Raw genomic sequence first — 22,642 nt, 5'->3', positions numbered from 1 at the left:
ATACCATATACATGGATATATTTTTTATTTTCATTAAAAGTTATTTTTTACCTTCACCACTCGCTGGACACACCCGCTTTTCTGTTGAAAAAAAAACTTTCACTCACTATTCTGCTGGCGCAGTCACTGTGCACATACATTGCATTACTGATCCTGTACTGACCCAGAGTTACATTCTGTATTATACTCCAGAGCTGCACTCACTATTCTGCTGGTGCAGTCACTGTGCACATACATTACTGATCCTGTACTGATCCTGAGTTACATCCTGTATTATACTGCAGAGCTGCACTCACTATTCTGCTGGTGCAGTCACTGTATACATACACTACATTACTGATCCTGTACTGATCCTGAGTTACACCCTGTATTATACTCCAGAGCTGCACTCACTATTCTGCTGGTGCAGTCACTGTGTACATGCATTACTGATTATTATACATTTATATAGTGCCATTTATTCCATGGCGCTTTACATGTGAAAGGGGCAAATATAGACAAGCACAATAAACATGAGCAATACAAGACACTAACAGCTACAGAAGGAGGGAGGACCCTGCCTGCGAGGGCTCAGTCTGCAGGGGATGGGTGAGGATACACTAGGAGAGGGTAGAGCTAGTTGTGTTGCGGTTCAGTAGGTTGCGGATCACTGCAGGCTGTAGGCTTGTCGGAAGAGGTGATTCTTCAGGTTCTTTTTGAAGGTTTCTATGGTAGGCAAGAGTCTGATGTGTTGGGGTAGAGAGTTCCAGAGTATGGGGGAAGCACAGGAGAAGTCTTAGATGCGGTTGTGGGAAGAAGAGATGAGCGGGGAGTAGAGAAGGAGGTCTTGAGAGGATCGAAGGTTGCGTGTGGGTAAGTTCCGGGAGACCATGTCACAGATGTATGGAGGAGACAAATCTGCTCCGGCCAATAAAACTCCATTGTGTAAACCCCGTACACGGGACCAACGTCGGCTGAACTTATCAACATTGATGGGTTCTGTCGACAGTGTAAAAACTATGGGGGCCACCATCTGATGATTATCAGGCGTGGATAAGGGTCTCAGTGACCGGTCTCAGACTGCTGATCCTTTTGTTCTCCCCGAGAGAAGCCTTTGCACCGCTACTTGGCAGGTACAATGTTAGGCCGGTTTCACACGTCAGTGGCTCCGGTACGTGAGGTGACAGTTTCCTCACGTACCGGAGCCACTGACACACGTAGACCCATAAAAATCAATGCATCTGTTCAGATGTCATTGATTTTTTGCGGACCGTGTCTCCGTGTGCCAAACACGGAGACATGTCAGTGTTCGTGGGAGCGCACGTATTACACGGACCCATTAAAGTCAATGTGTCCGTGTAAAACACGGACCTCACACGGACGTTCTCCGTCTGGGGTCCGTGCGCGTGCAGGAGACAGCGCTACAGTAAGCGCTGTCCCCCCCACATGGTGCTGAAGCCGCGATTCATATGTTCCCTGCAGCAGCGTTTGCTGCAGAGAAAATATGAATAATAGTGTTTAAAATAAAGATCTATGTGTCCGCCGCCCCCCCACCCCCTGTGCGCCCCCCCGCTGTTCAGAAAATACTCACCCGCTCCCACGTTGGCTGTCACTCCTTCCTCTCTGCCCCGCGCCTCCTACTGTATGCGGTCACGTGGGGCCGCTCATTTACAATCATGAATAGTCGGCTCCGCCCCTATGGGAGGTGGAGCCACATATTCATGACTGTAAATGATCGGCCCCACGTGACCGCATACACTAGAAGCCGCGGCCAGACCAGGAAGCAGCGAGGGAGGCGGGTAAGTATTTTCTGAACAGCGGGGGGCGCACAGGGGGTGGGAGGGCGGCGGACACATAGATCTTTATTTTAAACACTATTATTCATATTTTCTCTGCAGCAAACGCTGCTGCAGGGAACATATGAATCGCGGCTTCAGCACGATGCAGGGTACCACACGCGTGGGTACCACACGCTCCGTGTGCCGCACGTATGGCCTACATGAGTTCCCAGGCACACGGACACGGATAACTCCGGTACCGATTTATTCCGGTACCGGAATTATCTGGACGTGTGGGACAGCCCTTATGTATATGTGTATGTATGCACGTGAATGAGGCTGCTCAAGGATGGTCCGAAAATCACAGTACATCCACAAACCATAAAATGTATTATAATATGTAAATATATAATAATATATCTAAAATAATATATACACACAAAAAAAGTTTCTATCTAGTATTTCCTACATTATATATAAAGACTCCACATTATGAATATTTTTTTTTTTTTTTAATATTTTAAATTTCAGTATTTTAACAAACACGTTACTAAAACAATAGACTGTGGCACTTGTGCTGCTCTGGTGAAAACGTTGTGTACATTGCTAAAGATTTATTGTATTTTTTGACATTTTGGATTTAGGTCTACATAACAGTCAAAGCACGGACAAAAGGCTCCTTCTTGCCATTTTTAAATATGTCTTAAAAACAAACAAATCTGTACATAACCTGATTTTTTTTCTTCAAGCCCTTAAAATGACTCTCCCTAAGATTTTAAACCTCATGAAGTTTAGTTCTTATTAAAAAAAAAAAAAAAAAAAACTACTTGATTTTAATGTGAATTACAAAAGGGCATTGCTTTTTTTTAATGACTAAACGAAAAGAAATAAATAAAATAAACGAACATTCTAAATGGAAAATATTAAGGATACAGACTAGAAAGGGAACAAAAACACAAAAATATTTTAAAGAAAACAGATTAAAATAAAAAAAAAAAAAAAAACCTTAAGGGAATACTGATTTAGCCTAAAAACAAAAACACACCACCGCAAAAAAAGAAAAAAACAACAAAAACAACCCACCCCATTGGGCATATTTACACACAGCCAGTTTGTTGCAGAAAATTCTGCAACTTTTTCTGTTTATCTGAATAGGACTTGTAGTTTCCCCAAAAATAATCCTATTAATGTGAATGGGGCTTATTTTCAGTAGGTGACATTTTTGTACATTTTTACTTTTTTTAATCTGGTTTTTATTTTTATATCCCTTAAGAGAAGCAAAGAAAAAAAATGTTGGAAAAATAATCCATGGGCTCATTTTCTTAGGACTTTAGTCAAGACAAGATTACAAGTGACCAGTAGAATAATCCAAGTAAAACATTAAAACAGACGTGTAAATAGTTACACCAACGGCCGACTTAATCATAAAATTCTATAAAAAAAAAATTAAAAATCCAAAAAAAAAAACAAAACCCCCCCCACACACACAAAAAAAAACAACACAAAAATCGGCCTTCAACCTCTAGATTCTTTACAGTTCAGCGGGGCCTGAACACAGGCCGCGCCGCAAGGTCCATGATCTGGAAGATCAATGTTGCTTCAGAAGCCTTTGTAGAACCGAAGAACCAATATGTCACAACCATGGTCAGGATGGTTTATGGGGAAGGGTCTCCACTTCCGCTGCATTAACTAGTCCTCCATTCTTCGGCTCGATCTATGTCCTCCCTTTGAAAGTGTTCATGCAAGTATAAGATCCAGAAAACCTGTGGATTTCTTCAAGTGCTGACTGGGGAAGAATGCTGCAGAAAACACAAGATAAACACAGGGTATCATGTCTGGAGGAGAAGAAAGGACGGGGAACTGAAGCTGCCTGTGGCTTCACATCTACAAAAGGGGAAGGAAATGCTACTGGTCTTACTGCTGACAGGAAGAAGATGACGAGAACACGCCATGATGAAAGAGGCTTTTGCAAGAACTTAAGAACATGCAATAAAGGGGGAAGAAAACAGAAAGAGGCATGGTAATGGAAGAAAGAGCAGCGAGTATAAAGGATCCATCAAAAATTACCTTCAAAAGACATTAAAACCTTTTCTTTTTTACTTAAAAATCATTGTTAGTGGCTGCAGAATGAGTGAACTGAGAATCTGACAGTGAGCTCATTCTGATGGGAGAGTTTGTCACACTGTATTAGTCTATGTCTTCCTTCTCCTGAGCTCTTCTCAGCTAATTTTTGAGCGCAAAGTTCAACTTAACTTTTAGGTGAATGAACAACAAGGTCCAGATCACCAACCCCCAATATCAATTTACTGGCAGATATATAAAATTGGCATTAATTTTCTAAATAAAGCTGCAAGAGGTAACCTGAATTGGCTGTGAGATGGATGAAGTGGAATAATATCTGTCAACGTTCTTGTGGTCATAAATCAGCTAGGAATTACTTAGAAATTGGACGATTTCATGTAGTAAGAACTCACTGAAGGGTTTTCAGTTAACTCATTCTACAGCCAACAATAAACTCCATGGCTGTGAAAGCAGCTGCTGCCCCTGAGTTAGTGGCTCGTGGCAGCGGAAATATAATAGTAAAATGGAGACGTAGCACAGGACTGAGTCGTCCTATGCTTCCCGCGGTTTTCTTTCTTTTACACCCCATTTGATGGCATTTGCTGACATTGCCTACTCTTCCAGGCTTTTTATACACTAAACTCTTAAGATCCCATCATCATCTTCATATGAGAGGAGTGGTCTCCTTACCTTTTTAAGATGACAAGCAGGTGCATGGTCCAGGGGAGCAGTAACAAGGCGTGATTCTTCTGCACGGCTTCCACCGTCCTCTTTGCTACAGTTTCTGGCTTTAAAGGAGGAAATAAATTTGGAAACCTGGAAGAAAAAAAAAGACCAGAAAAAAAAAAAACTGATTTAATTTCATATTTTAAGATACAAACAACAAGAACCTTCCTGGAGATCAAATGGCCGAGAGGATCTAGAGGACGAGGGCATTTTTCAGGGGGGGGGGTTAACTGTCACTTTCCATATTGACACTTACTGGGCGTCTACCCTGTGCCCCAAATCAAAGGAATGAACAGGGCTCACGTATCGTTTCACGGATTCATGATGATTATTCTGGATGGGACCCAACTTTTCTTAGGTGGGATCTCAAGTGTCTTTGTATCACTTTCCAGAAACCGAATCAATTCGGAATCTCCAAGAAAAGCTATTGATGGTGTAGCAAGGCTAAATTTGTAATGTAACCATTTTTTGTTGTACTAAAAGGTTACTACTCCACTACAGGATGCTAAAAGGTGACCAGTGGCCACCCAGAACAAGTCTAATTTATTCATCTCATTTGTGTCTCTAATATCAAGGTGTCAGCTGCTCCCAAAGCCAAGGAGAACGTTGGTACGAAACGGTGAAGCCACTAAAGTAGATACAATATGTACGGTAATCTTCACAAACCTGACTCTCATTCCTTGAAACATCTCGGTGTTCGTATGAAAGGGTAATACTGTTGTGGCGTTGACTCCCGGGCAGTCTAGAAGTCCCAAGGTCAGGCTTTCCATAAAGGCAAAGGAGGAGGCTTTAGAAGTGCAGTAGTCAATGGCACCGGGGATTGCCGATAAGGCCAGCACTGAGTTTATACAGACAATGTGTCCATTCTGCAATTCCAACATACGCGGCAGAAAAGCCTTAGTAGTCTGCAACAAGACAAAAACATCGGTGTAAGATCAGGTTGTACGCAGTGGGCACACGGATATTGCAGGCAAGCTACAGATGGGTAAAAATTTGTGACCTGGGTGCAAAACCCAGACGCCTCACTAATCTACAGGCATGAATCAGTAGAGCCCCATATTCATCCAAGCTGAAATGTTGGGATCATAGAGTCTTGGATATGTCTTAAGGGTGCTCAATTTCTGTTGGGTGCTAAACTGCACCAGGGTGAGTAACTTGATGCAACTGCTGGAAAGTGAACAATTTTGGTGATGGATGTAAACCAATTTTTAACTGGTGGAGCACTGAAAGAAATCTGTTCTTTGATCTTTACGCTTTACAGTGTTCCTCCTACTCTAAGAATAGACACAAAGTTGGGTCCATTGTCAGCCATTTTTAAGGCTAATTAGTCATCGAACTTGTACACAAGCATACACACCGATCAGTCTTCCCTCTCCTCCCTCCTTTCCAGGCTTGAAACTCCTTTATATCTTTCAGCTTGCTGGCACAGGGGTCTGACTATGCGAGTAATACTAGAAAAGTACTCCAATGCTTAAATGGACAACCTGTATGGTTTTTTTAAGGGTGCGTGTAATAATTCAGTAAGGGAAGGGTTTTAATAACAGAGGTGATGAAAAAAAATAACTCACCCAAAACTGTCCTAAAGTGTTTATGTGTTGGGACTTAAGAAGAGCATCGTCATCGCTGTCCATTAGGCTCTTCCCATGAACCACAGCAGCATTATTTACTAAAATGGTGACATCGCCAACCTGAAAGAAAGAAAAAAAAAAGAAAAAAAAAGTGTATAAAATACAGATCAATAGAATATATCATTGCATGGGATAAACCAAGTCAAATTACATACACTGTGAAGAGTAATATACAGTGGTCAAACTCGAAGCTCATAGGCTCCAATGCAAAATCTCAAACATGGCCCCCAACCATCACAGGTCTATGTAACGTTTCACGGACCCCCACTATGGTTATACCCTTAGTGATATATCAATAGGGTAGAGCAGCAAGTAATATCCCATTCAGCACTGCCCCTGTTTGCACAGTGGTCTTGGCTGTGACCTTCCAAGAGATGAGCAGATTTGGCAAAATTCGAATTTGCTAGTTTGCATGGATTTTTCCAGGAAATTCTATTTCGAATTTAGTGCCCCTTATTGTACTCTGGGGTCTCTGCAGACATCAGAACGTAATAAATATAATATGTAAAAAAGTAAGATAAATCCTTATACTCGCCTCATCGCTCACATCTCCAGCCTTTCCGCTCCTCCGTCACCTATCCAGTCTTCAATGCATCTAGACTCAAATTTCCCAGGTCTCTCACATTTGGTCCGAGCAGGTCTTATATATTTCAGTGCAAGCGCGCCCCAAGGGTCAGGTGTAAAATGTGCGCCTTGACCTCATGAGTGCATGAACCGATCGCTCTCAGGCCTAATCAAACCCGGAAGCCAAAGTCTACGGAAATTCAAAGCCAGACTGGAGAGGTGATGGGTGAGGAGCAGATGGGCCGGAGGAGAGTGTAAGGATATTTTTTTGTTTAACAATTTGATGACCTTTTAGGTGTAGAGAAATCACGTCTAATCTTTTGCTGAATCCACACAGAAGTGAATTACAAAATTTTTTTTGCAAATTTTGGCAAATGCGGAATTTTGTGAAATTCGAGTAGCATTCAATTTCACTCAAATTTATTTGCTCATTTCTAGGTCTTACCTTTTCCCTGACTGCTTTTGCTTGTTGGTAAACTTCTTCTCTGTTGCCAACATCGCAAATAAAATAATGGCATTCGGTCCCCATCTGCTTAATTTCTTCAGCAGTTTCCTTGAGGCATTTTTCAGTTCTTCCCCATAAAATTATCTGCAAAGATAAAAAAAAAAAAAAACAACAACAAATCATTAATTATATATTTCAAGAATTTAAAGAATTACATCTCAATTTTGTACAGGGACTTCAGTATAATAAAGGACTTATGTTAAGAACTATGTCTGAGATTCAGCGCAGTTAGTTACTTTTTGAATCAATTGTATAAGATACCCCTCTTGGGTGTTTATGGCTATATATTTTCCCCCTTTCCTATACTATAGTGTAACTATGGAGAATTGCCCGAAAGACATGACACACACAGCATGTAAAGAGAAAGTTACGGAAAGTCGCAAAACATTCTGAGAATCTACTACTTTTCTAGAAATAAACTTCAATACTGACTTTTGCACAATTTGAAAGGAACCGTCAAGAATAAGCTGATCACTCAGGGTCCTAGTAGGAGAACCAGTGGTGCGAGAGTGGGAATCTGGATCTTTCCAATAGAAGACGTTACCATTAATATGGACATTCATCTTGGCCAAAAGGGAAGAACTGAAGAACCGGTAGTTATTAGAAGAAGTAAGGGGAACGGTTGTCTTGCTTTACCACCAAGTCGCACAATTCCTTATTTTGCAGGGAAAGAAACCTGGGCTCCTCATGTCGGAATATAAAGTGACATACAAGAGATGTAGAATTTTAATGAGCTCAACTCTGGTGAAGGCCGTTCATGTTATTTCATAGCCCTCTTTACATCACCCAGATATTTCTACTTACGGCATCATACTTGACCGAAAATGTACCATTTCCTTATACGTTGGGTATTGAAACTGTAGCTCAATAGTTGCCCAGATTTTGCAATATTTGGGGAAGCTGCAGTTTGGAGACCACTGGTCTACTAGAAGGGTGATCAGATCAATGCGTGGATTGTTCCAGGTCAGCAGGATGTAAGACATGATGGAAGTTAGTGGCCCCATAAAGTAATAGCCAAATTGCTCCATGTTGAGTTGCACTTTGATCCTGCTCCTGGCCAAAAGCAAAGCGCAAGATGATCAAAGTCTGTTTACTGTGACTATGTAAATTTCTGATGATCTACTTCAGACAAGTGGGTCTATTACAGTCTTATTGTGGCCATAAACACAAGGGAAGGGATAGACGGGATGGTCTCGGTAGACATCGTACTGCATGCAAATTCTGCAGAAAATGCTGAGTAATTGGAATAGTAAAACAATGCACAAAGCAGATACGGAGACTCCTCCGATAAACAATATCTTAATAAACCTTATCACCCTGTTACAGCCATCTGTAGTCTCTTGTCATAAATTCAGCAAAAATTTCTGTTTACTTCCAGAAAACACAGTGCCACAGGTTGGGCATCGGGAGCCTCCACATGGCTCCATACAGGGACGCCGACATACTCACTGCCCCTACCGCATGGCATGTCCCTCGGCGTGCTTTCTGTGCCTCCAAGTTCCCAGTCGCACACCTAGTGCCTTCGCTGCCCTGTTCTTAAAAGGGCCAGAGCGCACATGCAAAATGGCTCCCAGCCTATAGCTGAGAGGCATCCTGTATAAAAAGCACCCTTCTCTAATAGGGAGCTGACAGAGCAACATTGAGTCATTAGTGAGTGAACTGTGCTACTAGTGAGTTGTTAGGTCTCCTGGTCCTTGGGTGGCCAGTCCTGAACCTGTAGTCCCTGGTCATTACGTGACCAGTGCCCGAACCCTGAAACCATTCTGAATCAGTATCAGAGACCCATGTGTCTGAACGTGGGCCTATACGAGTACCCGTACTGTCATATCAGTCTCCGAATCAGCCTGGAACCTAGTAGCCTGAACGGAGTACGAGTCCGTATCTGTATCTGTGTACCTGACCCTTGGGGTCAGCAGCTGCAGTATCGGAGACTGCCTACGAGTGGTGCCTGGTGGCTACCTGCAGCTCAGACTTGACTCAACCATCAGGAGCTCCAGCGAGCACCAGGTAGCCGCTTAGCTACACCCCTCCTAGGTAAGCCCAGTCCGTGACACAGTGGGTCCACGAACCACGTGCGCTACCTACGTGCATACCAACTTGTAATACCAAGACAACCCACGGATAGTCCTATAGAAAGCTGCCATGTTTTTCTAATCCGGTATAACCCACTTTAAAATGGGCACCTTACCTACAATTTGGAGCTAGAAGGTCAATGGAGTTCACATGCCCTTCACTTCTCATAAAAAAAATAAAATGACGGAAAAATAAATCCATGTGTCCAAACACTCATCAGCACAAATCGCCCCCCTCCGCCCTCCCGAATCTGATCATATCCGCCTCGTTCATGCAATACATGAAGGTCACCATGTCTTCATTATAACTACCAGATGTTTTCTAACATTTAGGGCAAAAGTTCACTGTCTGTATTGCTCCAGGATTAAAAAGGAACAAAGATTTTTTCGGTTTACACCACCACGATGGATGACCTCATAAAAATTAACAATACGCCGGTCACCTACAGAACAGACTCGTTAGGTAATAAAGATTTCATTACAGTTGACAGGAAATGTGATTTTATTGGAAAGAGATTAAAAAAAAGAAAGAAGTCAATTTCATAAAATAAAAAGTTTTGCACACTTTAGAAAACTTCATGGACAGATATTTTCCCCCGTCCTGGACTGGTTCCAGACACTCTTGGATTACCTCCCTACTGAAGGAGACACTCTTCTTTCAAATAACTACTGACCAGAAAATTGTGTAGGGCAGCGGCCCGGTGAGGCGGCAAATCCCTGCAGTCAGGACTGCCCTGAAAAAGCATTCTGCCCTGATGTTACCCCTCACTGACCCCAGTGGGCCCTGACAGACCTCCAGGCAGGTGGAATGTACAAGTATTATTCCGAAAACGGAACAATGTAAGCCACCGGATAATTGGACACGAGTAAAGGGCAATGATCCTAGAGACCACCTGAAACTATCCCCCACCACATAAAAAAAAAGCACAAATTACTCTGGACGATACTGAGATTTGGGAACATTTTATAGAATGGTGAATGGCCCATTTTATCTGTACATCTTTACATGGGGGTCACCCAAGGAGGTATTGTTGAAGATTGAAGTTCCCTGAGTAGACCTATCTATTGAGAGGAGAGTCACGTCAGACATACAGGATGAAATATTTCAATTTTGGAATTTTTCAAATTTTGGAGATGTACAATATACTTGTCAAAAAAACAATCCTGAGCATTTTTATAAATTAAGGATACATCATGAGGTTAGAATCTAATTTCACTGCTAACATAGTGAAGGGCATAGCCGGACGGGGTGCAGAGGTAGCAATGGTATTGGGGGTACTGGTGCCTGTGAGACCCAAAGGACCTTCTGCCAAATAAGACTACAATATTCAACTGGTGTCCATAATATGCACAAGAACAGAGGAGATTCACAGTAGTCAAATATTGATACCACCAGGATCAGGACATATTGGTGGATGGAAAAGTGTTAAAGAATTTTACCACTTATTTTTTTTTTACATATAAAAGTTTCCCTAAACTTATGCAAACATTGTACAATATTTTAGCTTCACAAATCGATTTAGCCTCCTCCTAGTAAGCAGCTCGGCGGACAACCATGTTTTGTCTGGTCTACAAGTCATCTCCGGCTTCCGTCTGAGTGTCAAGTACAGGAAGCTTGTTAACGTAGGAAACTATTTTATCTTATCCTGTCCATCCAGACTACAGTTTTAGGAAAATAAGAGTTGGGAATGGCATAATTTAGCACTGAAAGAGAGAGGTCTGGAATGCGCTAAGCTTTGACATTGAGCAGACCACAGACGTCCTTATTGCTCCATGTAGAAGCCCAATATTGAGGGAATTGCAGAATGTAGAATATAATATATCTGTTGGCTTAAAGAACTCTCCATTATATTGAATGTTAAACCGGACATACACATTACATACGTGTCGGAAAAACAATGTTTTGGCCGATCATTCAACCAATAGCAATCTCAGCTGACTCCATACACGAGAGCGTTTACTCGTCCAAGCAACATAATCTCGAAACGAAAACGGTCAAAAGACTTCTCTGGAACAACAGAACGATGAGCAGTCCGAAATTGGACAAGCACGTTCCACAACTGCTAACAAATCAGTCACTCTGTGGCTCCATACACTGCCAAGAACAGTGACGATTTGTGAAATAAAATATATATAAATGTCACCCGATGAGAAAGCGTTATGCTCGGTCAATGGGTGATCGGCAGCTGGTTTACACTGTAAGACTATCGGGAAAAGAGCTTTCCTGGGAACAATTCATGATAATCTTTCAGTGTCAATGCAACTTTAGACTGAGGCTTGAACGAACGATTATTATACAATTTTAGTCCATACAGGCAGTTATTCTAACTCAGCAGTTACGAGTCTATAGTATAAAACAATTGTCTGAAAGATTTATTAATTGTTCATTACAAACCTTCAGAAAAAAAATTAGGTTTCCAATACGTTTGATAACAAGAAACCTCAACAGAACTCTGATGAATGACATTTCTGAATTGGTCATATGAGGCCTAGTGGACGCCCGTTAGCTACAAAAGTGTCATAGCATCCCCAGTGCCAATTTTAGCATTAAATAACCATTTTTAACCCCTTCACCCCCAAGGGTGGTTTGCACGTTAATGACCGGGCCAATTTTTACAATTCTGACCACTGTCCCTTTATGAGGCTATAACTCTGGAACGCTTTGACGGATCTTGGCGATTCTGACATTGTTTTCTCGTGACATATTGTACTTCATGTTAGTGGTAAAATTTATTCGATATAACTTGCGTTTATTTGTGAAAAAAATGGAAATTTGGCGAAAATTTTGAAAATTTTGCAATTTTCCAACTTTGAATTTTTATGCCCTTAAATCACAGACATATGTCACGCAAAATACTTAATAAGTAACATTTCCCACATGTCTACTTTACATCAGTACAATTTTGGAACCAAAATTTTTTTTTGTGACGGAGTTATAAGGGTTAAAAGTTGACCAGCAATTTCTCATTTTTACAACACCATTTTTTTTTAGGGACCACATCTCATTTGAAGTCATTTTGAGGGGTCTATATGATAGAAAATACCCAAGTGTGACACCATTCTAAAAACTGCACCCCTCAAGGTGCTCAAAACCACATTCAAGAAGTTTATTAACCCTTCAGGTGTTTCACAGGAATTTTTGGAATGTTTAAATAAAAATGAACATTTAACTTTTTTTCACACAAAATTTATTTCAGCTCCAATTTGTTTTATTTTACCAAGGGTAACAGGAGAAAATGGACCCCCAAAGTTGTTGTACAATTTGTCCTGAGTACGCTGATACCCCATATGTGGGGGTAAACCACTGTTTGGGCGTATGGCAGAGCTCGGAAGGAAAGGAGCGCCATTTGACTTTTCAATGCAAAATTGACTGGAATTGAGATGGGACGCCATGTTGCGTTTGGAGAGCCCCTGATGTGCCTAAACACTGAAACCCCCTACAAGTGACACCATTTTGGAAAGTAGACCCCCTAAGGAACTTATCTTGATGTGTGGTGAGCACTTTGACCCACCAAGTGCTTCACAGAAGTTTATAATGCAGAGCCGTAAAAATAAAAAATCATATTGTTTCACAAAAATGATCTTTTCGCCCCCAATTTTTTATTTTCCCAAGGGTAAGAGAAGAAATTGGACCCCAAAAAATGTTGTGCAATTTGTCCTGAGTACGATGATACCCCATATGTGGGTGTAAACCATTGTTTGGGCGCATGGCAGAGCTTGGAAGGGAAGGAGCGCCATTTGACTTTTCAATGCAAAATTGACTGGAATTGAGATGGGACGCCATGTTGCGTTTGGAGAGCCCCTGATGTGCCTAAACATTGAAACTCCCTACAAGTGACACCATTTTGGAAAGTAGACCCCCTAAGGAACTTATCTAGATGTGTTTTGAGAGCTTTGAACCCCCAAGTGTTTCACTACAGATTATAACGCAGAGCCGTGAAAATAATTTTTTTTTTTTTTCTCAAAAATGATTTTTTAGCCCCCAGCTTTGTATTTTTACAAGGGTAACAGAATAAATTGGACCCCAAAATTTGTTTTCCAATTTGTCCTGAGTACGCTGATACCCCATATGTGGGGGGGAACCACTGTTTGGGCGCATGACAGAGCTCGGAAGGGAAGGAGCGCCATTTGGAATGCAGACTTAAATGGATTGGTCAGCAGCCGTCACGTTGCATTTGCAGAGCCCCTGATGTACCCAAACAGTACAAACCCCCCACAAGTGACCCCATATTGGAAACTAGACCTCCCAAGGAACTTATCTAGATGTGTTGTGAGAACTTTGAACCCCCAAGTGTTTCACTACAGTTTATAACGCAGAGCCGTGAAAATAAAACATCTTTTTTTTCCCACAAAAATGATTTTTAGCCCCCCAAATTTTTATTTTCCTAAGGATAACAAGAGAACTTGGACCCCAGAAGTTGTTGTTCAATTTGTCCCGAGTACGCTGATAACACATATGTTGGGGTAAACCCCTTTTTGGGCGCACGGGAGAGCTCGGAAGGGAAGGAGCACTGTTTTACTTTTTCAACGCAGAATTGGCTGGAATTGAGATTGGACGCCATGTCGCGCTTGGAGAGCCCCTGATGTGCCTGGACAGTGGAAACTCCCCAATTCTACCTGAAACCCTAACCCAAACACACCCCTAACCCTAATCCCAACGGTAACCCTAACCACACCCCTAGCCCTGACACACCCATAATTCTAATCCCAACCCTAATCCAAACGTAAATGTAATCCAAACCCTAACCCTAACTTTACCTCCAACCCTAGCCCTAACCCTAACCCTACCCCTCACCCTAACCCTAAACGTGACTGAAATACGTGTCACTAAAATACGTGTCACTAAAATACGTGGCACTAAAATACGTGTCACTGAAATACGTGTCACTGAAATACGTGGCACTGAAATACGTGGCACTGAAATACGTGGCACTGAAATACGTGGCACTGAAATACGTGATACGTGGCACTGAAATACGTGGCACTGAAATACGTGGCACTGAAATACGTGGCACTTAAATACGTGGCACTGAAACACGTGGCACTGAAACACGTGGCACTGAAACACGTGGCACTGAAATACGTGGCACTGAAATACGTGGCCCTAAAATACGTGGCACTGAAATACGTGGCACTGAAATATGTGGCACTGAAATACGTGGCACTGAAATACGTGGCACTGAAACACGTGGCACTGAAATACGTGATACGTGGCACTGAAATATGTGGCACTGAAATACGTGGCACTTAAATACGTGGCACTGAAATATGTGATACGTGGCACTGAAATACGTGGCACTGAAATACGTGGCACTGAAATACGTGGCACTGAAATACGTGGCACTGAAATACGTGGCACTGAAATATGTGGCACTGAAATATGTGATACGTGGCACTTAAATACGTGGCACTGAAACACGTGGCACTGAAACACGTGGCACTGAAATACGTGGCACTGAAATACGTGGCACTGAAATACGTGGCACTGAAATACGTGGCACTGAAATACGTGGCACTGAAATACGTGGTACTAAAATATGTGGCACTGAAATACGTGATACGTGGCACTGAAATACGTGGCACTGAAACACGTGGCACTGAAATACGTGATACGTGGCACAGAAATACGTGGCACAGAAATACGTGGCACAGAAATACGTGGCACTGAAATACGTGGCACTGAAATACGTGGCACTGAAATACGTGGCACTATGACTGTCAGAAAATGTTCATTAAACGGTTAGGGGTGAGGTTAGGGGTAGAGTTAGGGTTAGGGTTTGGATCCCTTTATCACCTTGATGGTGGTGGGTGGCTTTTCAGTGTGTTTTCTGTTTTTTTTCGATAAAAATGCATGCGTTTTTAACGCAAACAAACGCATGTGCTTAAAAACGCAAGAAAATACTGCAGGTTGTATTTCTGAAAATGAACGCATGCAGAAAAAAACCGCATGCGTTTGAAAACGCGACCAAACGCGTACAAAAAAACCGCATGCGTTTTCAATGTCAAATATAGGGAAAAAACGCATGCGTTTTTTTGTGCAAAAAACGCTGCAGACAAAAACGCAAGTGTGAAACCAGCGACGCTTTTTATAGCAAAAAAGTTTTTGCGTCTCCACATTTTGAGACCTATAATTTTTCCACATTTTGCTCCACAGAGTCATGTGAGGTCTTGTTTTTTGCGGGACGAGTTGACGTTTTTATTGGTAACATTTTCGGACACGTGACCATTTTTGATCGCTTTTTATTCTGATTTTTGTGAGGCAGAATGACCAAAAACCTGCTATTCATGAATTTCTTTTGGGAGAGGCGTTTATACCGTTCCGCGTTTGGTAAAATTGATAAAGCAGTTTTATTCGTCGGGTCAGTACGATTACAGCGATATCTCATTTATATCATTTTTTTATGTTTTGGCGCTTTTATACGATAAAAACTAAAATATAGAAAAAATAATTATTTTGGTATCGCTTTATTCTCAGGACTATAACTTTTTTATTTTTTTGCTGATGATGCTGTATGGCGGCTTTTTTTTTGCGGGACAAGATGACGTTTTCAGCGGTACCATGGATATTTATATCAGTCTTTTTGATCGTGTGTTATTCCACTTTTTGTTCGGCGGTATGGTAATAAAGCGTTGTTTTTTGCCTCGTTTTTTTTTTTTTTTCTTACGGTGTTTACTGAAGGGGTTAACTAGTGGGGCAGTTTTATAGGTTGGGTCGTTACGGACGCGGCGATACTAAATATGTGTACTTTTATTGTTTTGTTTTTTTTATTTAGATAAAGAAATGTATTTATGGGAATAATATATTTTTTTTATTATTATTTATTTAGGAATTTTTTTTTTATTTTTTTTTACACATGTGGAAAAAATTTTTTTTCACTTTTTTACTTTGTCCCAGGGGGGGACATTACAGATCATTGATCTGGCAGTGTGCACAGCACTCTGCCAGATCGACGATCTGCTGTGCAGGGCTGCAGGCTTTCCAAGTGTCTGCTCTGAGCAGACACTCGGTAAGCCACCTCCCTCCCTGCAGGACCCGGATGCCGCGGCCATCTTGGATCCGGGACCTGCGGCGAGGAGGGAGGTAGGAGACCCTCAGAGCAACGCGATCACATCGCGTTGCTCCGGGGGTCTCAGGGAAGCCCGCAGGGAGCCCCCTCCCTGCGCGATGCTTCCCTATACCGCCGGTACACTGCGATCATGTTTGATCGCGGTGTGCCGGGGGTTAATGTGCCGGGGGCGGTCCGTGACCGCTCCTGGCACATAGTGCCGGATGTCAGCTGCGATATGCAGCTGACACCCGGCCGCGATCGGCCGCGCTCCCCCCGTGAGCGCCGCTGATCGATGATGACGTACTATCCCGTCGGCGGTCATACGGGCCCACCCCACCTCGACGGGATAGTACGTCAAATGTCGGGAAGGGGTTAAAAAAAGGACCCCTATATATTAGATAAACTTGACAAACTTTATTCTCTTTAACCAAGTTCAACATGAATCAGAAGAGATGTGTATGGCCATCTTTATGCAAAAGTTTGGGAATTACATTTTTTTTTTGCTCAAACATATATTATATAATTTATATGTATATCTCAAATCTTAGTCTCTTTAACACTCATTTACGGTAATTGACAAAATTGTTCCATATGAACAATAAAATGTTATAGTCTTTCTTGCAAAATTCAACTTTTAGATAACTTTTTATTGGTCTCTTCACATGGATAAATGCATTTCCATCAGGGTTAACAAAGAAGCAAATGCAGAGGTTTAATGCTAACGACCACTAATCTGCTAACACTTTACAATTAGTTTTAAACCTAAAAACTAATCACTCTCTCGGCCATTGTTATCCAAATACAGTATTGTGGAGGGGAGGAGGCCGCCTCTGACCGGTCCTGAATATGCACAACTGTAGATTAAGCCTCACATTCCCATTCTTTTGTAGAATTATTAAAACAAGGGAGGGCGTGGGTAGGTAGTTTGCAAAAAAAGGTCAAGTAGGAGTCAATTTTTGCAATCCTATTAACACCGGGTCAGGGTCATTGAAAGTGCAGCCTCCCTACAGCAGCACGGGGCTTAAAAACTTATCTTGCAAAACCAAAGCATATGGAGAGGTAAAGTTACATCCACCAGTTGTTTGGTGATGGCATTAGTCCCGCATTGGGAAATTCAGCTTTTATACTACATTTTCACATCTAGGGCAGTATATTTTTTAATTACAGAAATGGCAATATGAAGAAATGGAATAAATGCTAAACACTGGGCTGGTCCAGTAAAACAAAAAAAAAAAAAAAACACCTTATGGCGGAGAAAGGTGCAGTCATAACCCTTGACAAGTCTAATTTATTTACTTTACTTATACAGTAGGCCCCATTATATTCCGCAATGCATTACAGTCGCAATATTCACTATCCCCAATGGGGATCACAATCTATTTCTATTTTTGGAGTGTGGGATGAAAAAGGAGAATGCGGAGGAAACCCACGTAAACACGGGGAGAACATACAAACACCTTGTAGATGTTTTCCGTCCTGGGATTTGAACCCAGGACCCCAGCGCTGTAAAGAAGCAGGGCAACCCAATACTGCAGAACGGTATGAATCATTTTTAGATGGTACCCACTGTCAGGGGCGAAACGATGAAGGTTGCAGAAGTTGGGATCGGGCCCGTGTGGGAGGAGCTCCTGCCAATACCAGCCTCTATTTCACCTGGATATGCATCATCGGACACACATTCAGGTGAAATGTATTGTGGTGCATGGGACTCGCCAGCTGCCTGCACTGCAATACACACTGCCAGCCAATCAGAGGTCTGTACCAAATGTTGGCTTAGCGAATTGCAGTGACATCATGTGTCACTGTGCCGGTACACCAAAGTCAACTGCCAACTATAGAGGACGCCACATGTTGTCGGAGTGGGGAAAACTAAGAAGAGTCGTTTTTTTTGTTTGCTTGCTTCATTTTTTAAATGTGCTGCCGAAATTAATGACGGACATTATTACTGGAAGGGGCCTGGGATAAGGAACATTATAACAGGAAGGGTCACAGGAAGGAGGGCATTATACTACAAATGGGCCCAGGGGGCATTATTACTCAAAGGGACCCAGGATGGAGGACAATATTAAATAAAGGACCCGAGACTGGTGACATTACTACATGATTGGGGGGGGGGGAAATGTCTTTATAGGCTCTAGAGCTCTACTAGAGCCCATACATCTAACCAACTTGCAGGTGCGGGTCCAGATCCAAATTTTGTGTCAGGGCCTCTAGTTATGCCACCACCCATTAACCAAATGTCTAGTGCATTATTTCATATGCCAATATTCAGACCACTTTTCCTCAAGAGGACAAACAATATTTGCAATATTAGTGGGGGTGGGGGGGTGAAGCTTCCAGATGGGCTTTGTTACTGCTCATTTACTGTAAATCCATATAAAACTGCAGTAAAATAATATGCAATAAAAGAAAATGAGAAATGGAAGATATCAGTATAAAATTGCCAATTATGAGGCTGGGTGAGTTGGGCCGGTGCCAGCCAGTGACTGTAGGAGATCTGGTGTCGCTACCTTCTCCATGCACTGTCTGGCAGAGCTGGGACAGGCATAGTCATTGCTAAGTACTGAAGGCCATCATTGCTGCACTTCCTCCGAGTGGTAAACAAGTGTAGTGATGTCATTAAGAGTTGGCTGACCCGCCGATGAACCCTGGGCTGTAAATGAGAAGGTGCCAACTCTCCTTCTCCGGCTATAAGCAGGCTCACCCAGGGGCTAAAGTGTCACTAACCAAACCACAAGGTTTCACAAAAAAATCTGAAGACAATGGAAACTGTATAAGCCTTTGATGCTCCTGCACTTTTATAGTCTCATCATTTCATCTGTTTTGCGCACATGGGTATTTGACACAGGATATGTTTTTGGGGAAGTCATAAAAACTAGTGGGAATGACACATTGAGTTCCTGAAAAGTGGCCGTTTGGGTGTTAAAGGAAGCAAATAAAGAAGATACATGAAGTCAGCCAAGCTGTGGCTGGAAAAGGAAAAAAAAAAAAAAAAAGTTACGGTACTAGGGACAGGTGATAAAGAAAACCCCCAAACATTGTAAAATTAATACCAGAAGCTCTAGGAATGGTCAATAGAGGTGAAGGAGTAGGACCTTTGGTTGCTTCTTCCCTTACCTCTGTGACCTATACTTGCTATTTCAGAATACCAATAGGGATGATGTTAAGTGAACAATTAGGTTTCTCGGGAGCCAAAAATCAGTCGTTAAATATTAATTCTTTACATTTCACTAACCAAAATAGATGACTGAAGGAAGTCAACACCACCCACCACTGACCTAGACCTCATCTTCATTGGTATAGGCTTGGTGAAACTCTTGTTACCCAAGCTGCCAAGAAAATACCAACTAAAATTTCAATAACTAAGAAATAAGGACCTAAATTTTAGACTATATTATAAAGATGAGAGAACTGTAAATAGATCATCCACATTTATTGTAGGTCATTGTAGAGAAGAAGGCGGGAAAAAACAAAATACAACAGAAGCAAAATAATGTGTTTGTTCTGGAAAAGAAAGAACATCCAAGTTTGGAAGCCAAGTCTTCTTAAAACTACATGTAAAAATGGAGAACATGTCTTCATAAAAGAGGTCGTCTAAATCCGTTTATCACAAGAATATAAATGTAATCTGTGATTAATAAAACCAGGACACTAAATAATTAGACCCAGCCATGAGCTGTTCCTTTCATCTTCCTCTTGGGAAATTAAGATTGCCTCTAATTCGAGAGGGCTTCTTTTAGACTCTGGAGAACAGGAATAATCATTCCTGGAATCGCTCTACAAAATTCGATTACACAAATGATCGAATGAGCACTGTACAAATTGTGGCCTACAGCTAAAAGCTTTCAACATCTCTTCATACCAACAGCTCAAAAAGCTTAGTGTATTATTTTAGCATCCAAGGACTTATCTCAAAGATCATATTATGGGGCCTTTCATATCTTCGCTTATGTCATTTAGCAATGTTACATTGGCTGGGTTCTGCTAACCCTCTGATGTCAGACAATGGGCTAGTACTGCTCTGCCAGATGTCCTTGGAGACAAATTGGAGTTTATGTGCCTTAAGATTGCCAGTTGGCAAGGTAGATCAGATAATGTAATGGCAGGAACTCCTTGAGCTTGGGGACCCTTGGCGATGGCAGGAACAAAAATTGAAGTCAAGGATGTAGAAGATCCCTTCAGTTATAAGATTGAGGGGGAAAAAAAAAAGGTGCTTAAAGCAATTTACTCAATAATTTAATAAAAGTCATATGCCAATGAATAAGGATTCATGTCCAATTTGACCAAAACTTATAAATATTTGGATTTTGTACATGTCAGCTTATCTGATGGTTTATTGGCAAAAGCACCAATATTCCAAGGTCTATCCAATCATGGTAATGTTAATATGGAGTAGACACTGAAGACGCCACTTATCTTGTGAGGCATAATGATGGAAATCCAATCCTTCCCAATCTAGGTACCACTTTGGCAACAGCTGTTGGATGAAGGTCTGGAAATCCAACTAAAATGGAGTGGTCCGTGGCTAGCTGCACATTGCATTCATATGCTTAAGGCACGTCATTCACATTTAACAAAATTTGGTCTAATCCAGACATATTGGTGGGATCGGCCAACAGCCTAATGCACATTGGGGGCTTCCCAACTCTTCCCCAGTGATGATGTTGTTGAGAGTTGGAGCCAGCATATGGACCCATATGCTGTAAGGTCTGGTCAGTTTACACAATGCCCCTTCCCAACTGGTCAAAATGGCTCAATACTCCAAGAGGTTATAACAGGCGGAGACAGGGAACTGGATTCTGTATAAAAGACAGATGAGACAACATCAAAGCCTGTTAGAGTTCAAGGCTTCTTTTATAAAACAGTCCATCAACTCTTCAAATAAGATAAGAAGGTAATCTTTGGGTCTCACAAGCCTAACAAAGTCCTCCAAGCTTTTGAAGTCCTTTGATCCGAGGGCGGCTGGGTGATAACTTTTAAAACGTGAGGTAAAGACATAGAAACTGGCCACATGTGCACATAGTAAAACCAACAGGATGACAAATTGCAGGTATACATTGTGTTAGGCTTCTTTCACACTAGCGTCGTACTTGGCCCGTCGCAGAGCGTTGGGCCGACGTACCGACGCTAGCGTTGTTTGCGCCGCACAACGGGTGCAGCGGATGCTGTTTTTCTACGCATCCGCTGCCCCATTGTGAGGTGCGGGGAGGTGGGGGCGGAGTTCCGGCCACGCATGTGCGGTCGGAAATGGCGGTCCGTAGGCGGCAAAAAACGTTACATGGAACGTTTTTTGCAGCCGACGGTCCGCCACAACACGGCGCAACCGTCGCACGACGGTTGCGACGTGTGGCAATGCGTCGTAAATGCGTCGCTAATGTTAGTCAATGGTGAAAAAACGCATCCAGCAAGCACATTTTCAGGATGCGTTTTTTCGCCAAAACGACACATTGCAACGTATTGCAAAAAACGCTAGTGTGAAAGTAGCCTTACTCAATCATCCAATATATTCGTAAAATATGTATTGGCTTTTTACTTGAGAAAACCAATCTACAAACAATAGAAGTCAGTGAGGTCCATTTTACTGTAAACTGAAGGCTAAAGTCTTCTAGAAACCAATCTGAAGAGTTCATGCCCAATAACAATGACCCATTTACAAAAAAGTCTAGGGCGAAACTATGGGGTGTATTGTGGAGAGGCCATTACTATGGATTCTTCATTACCTATTCCAGCCTTTCTTTGCCATACTGAAAGAAAGTCACCCACCCACTGACTTCTGTACAATGGATGCAATCCTCCTGTGCTCTCACAGGCCAAAACAAAGAAATTAGCATCTGAAAAGGTGTAGACTTAAATAAAAAGGAATTTAACTTTTCAAAACCAGTTTAAGGAACGAAAAAAAAAAAACCAGGGGTGAAACTCCCACCTCAGCAGAGTCCCCATATATTCTGGTCACATATGCAGGTTTTCCCCAAACTACAAAGCATCCCTCAAATCTATGTAGAAGCCGCAAGCAAAACTTACAGAGAAGGTCCAAATACTAAAAAATAATAAAACATGATACAAGTTACTCCAAAACAGTGAAGAAAGTAGAAATGTAGAAGGCCAAAGGTTATAATTGAAGCAAAGGCAAAATTAAGTAGCAAATCACATAAATCGGACTTCAAGCTATAAGAAAGCCAAGGTCACAATCCACGTTGATGTGATCTAGTGTTGTCCAGCACAGCTCGCTCCATCTCATCTTACCCACTGGCATTTAGAAAGCCATTTCATGACTAACACC

At 42.0% G+C, this 22,642-nt stretch overlaps 1 protein-coding gene across 4 annotated transcripts in view; it reads right to left on the bottom strand.

Annotated features, from left to right (window-relative positions):
* Positions 1 to 2,565: 2,565 nt before the first annotated feature.
* Positions 2,566 to 22,642, bottom strand: part of DHRS3 (dehydrogenase/reductase 3) — a 111,816-nt gene continuing 91,739 nt past the window's right edge. For all 4 annotated transcript variants that reach the window (XM_077250271.1, XM_077250274.1, XM_077250273.1 and 1 more), the window contains 5 exons: positions 7,182 to 7,325; positions 6,113 to 6,232; positions 5,211 to 5,449; positions 4,509 to 4,634; positions 2,566 to 3,556 (listed from right to left, as the gene is read on the bottom strand). In XM_077250271.1, coding sequence (XP_077106386.1) covers positions 3,472 to 3,556; positions 4,509 to 4,634; positions 5,211 to 5,449; positions 6,113 to 6,232; positions 7,182 to 7,325 — 714 coding nt within the window. In that variant the 3' untranslated portion in view covers positions 2,566 to 3,471. The remainder of the gene's footprint in view (positions 3,557 to 4,508; positions 4,635 to 5,210; positions 5,450 to 6,112; positions 6,233 to 7,181; positions 7,326 to 22,642) is intronic.

Source organism: Ranitomeya variabilis, chromosome 4 (genome assembly GCF_051348905.1).
Source record: "Ranitomeya variabilis isolate aRanVar5 chromosome 4, aRanVar5.hap1, whole genome shotgun sequence".
Lineage (NCBI taxonomy): Eukaryota > Metazoa > Chordata > Amphibia > Anura > Dendrobatidae > Ranitomeya > Ranitomeya variabilis.
This window is presented reverse-complemented; position numbering and strand designations above follow the sequence as displayed.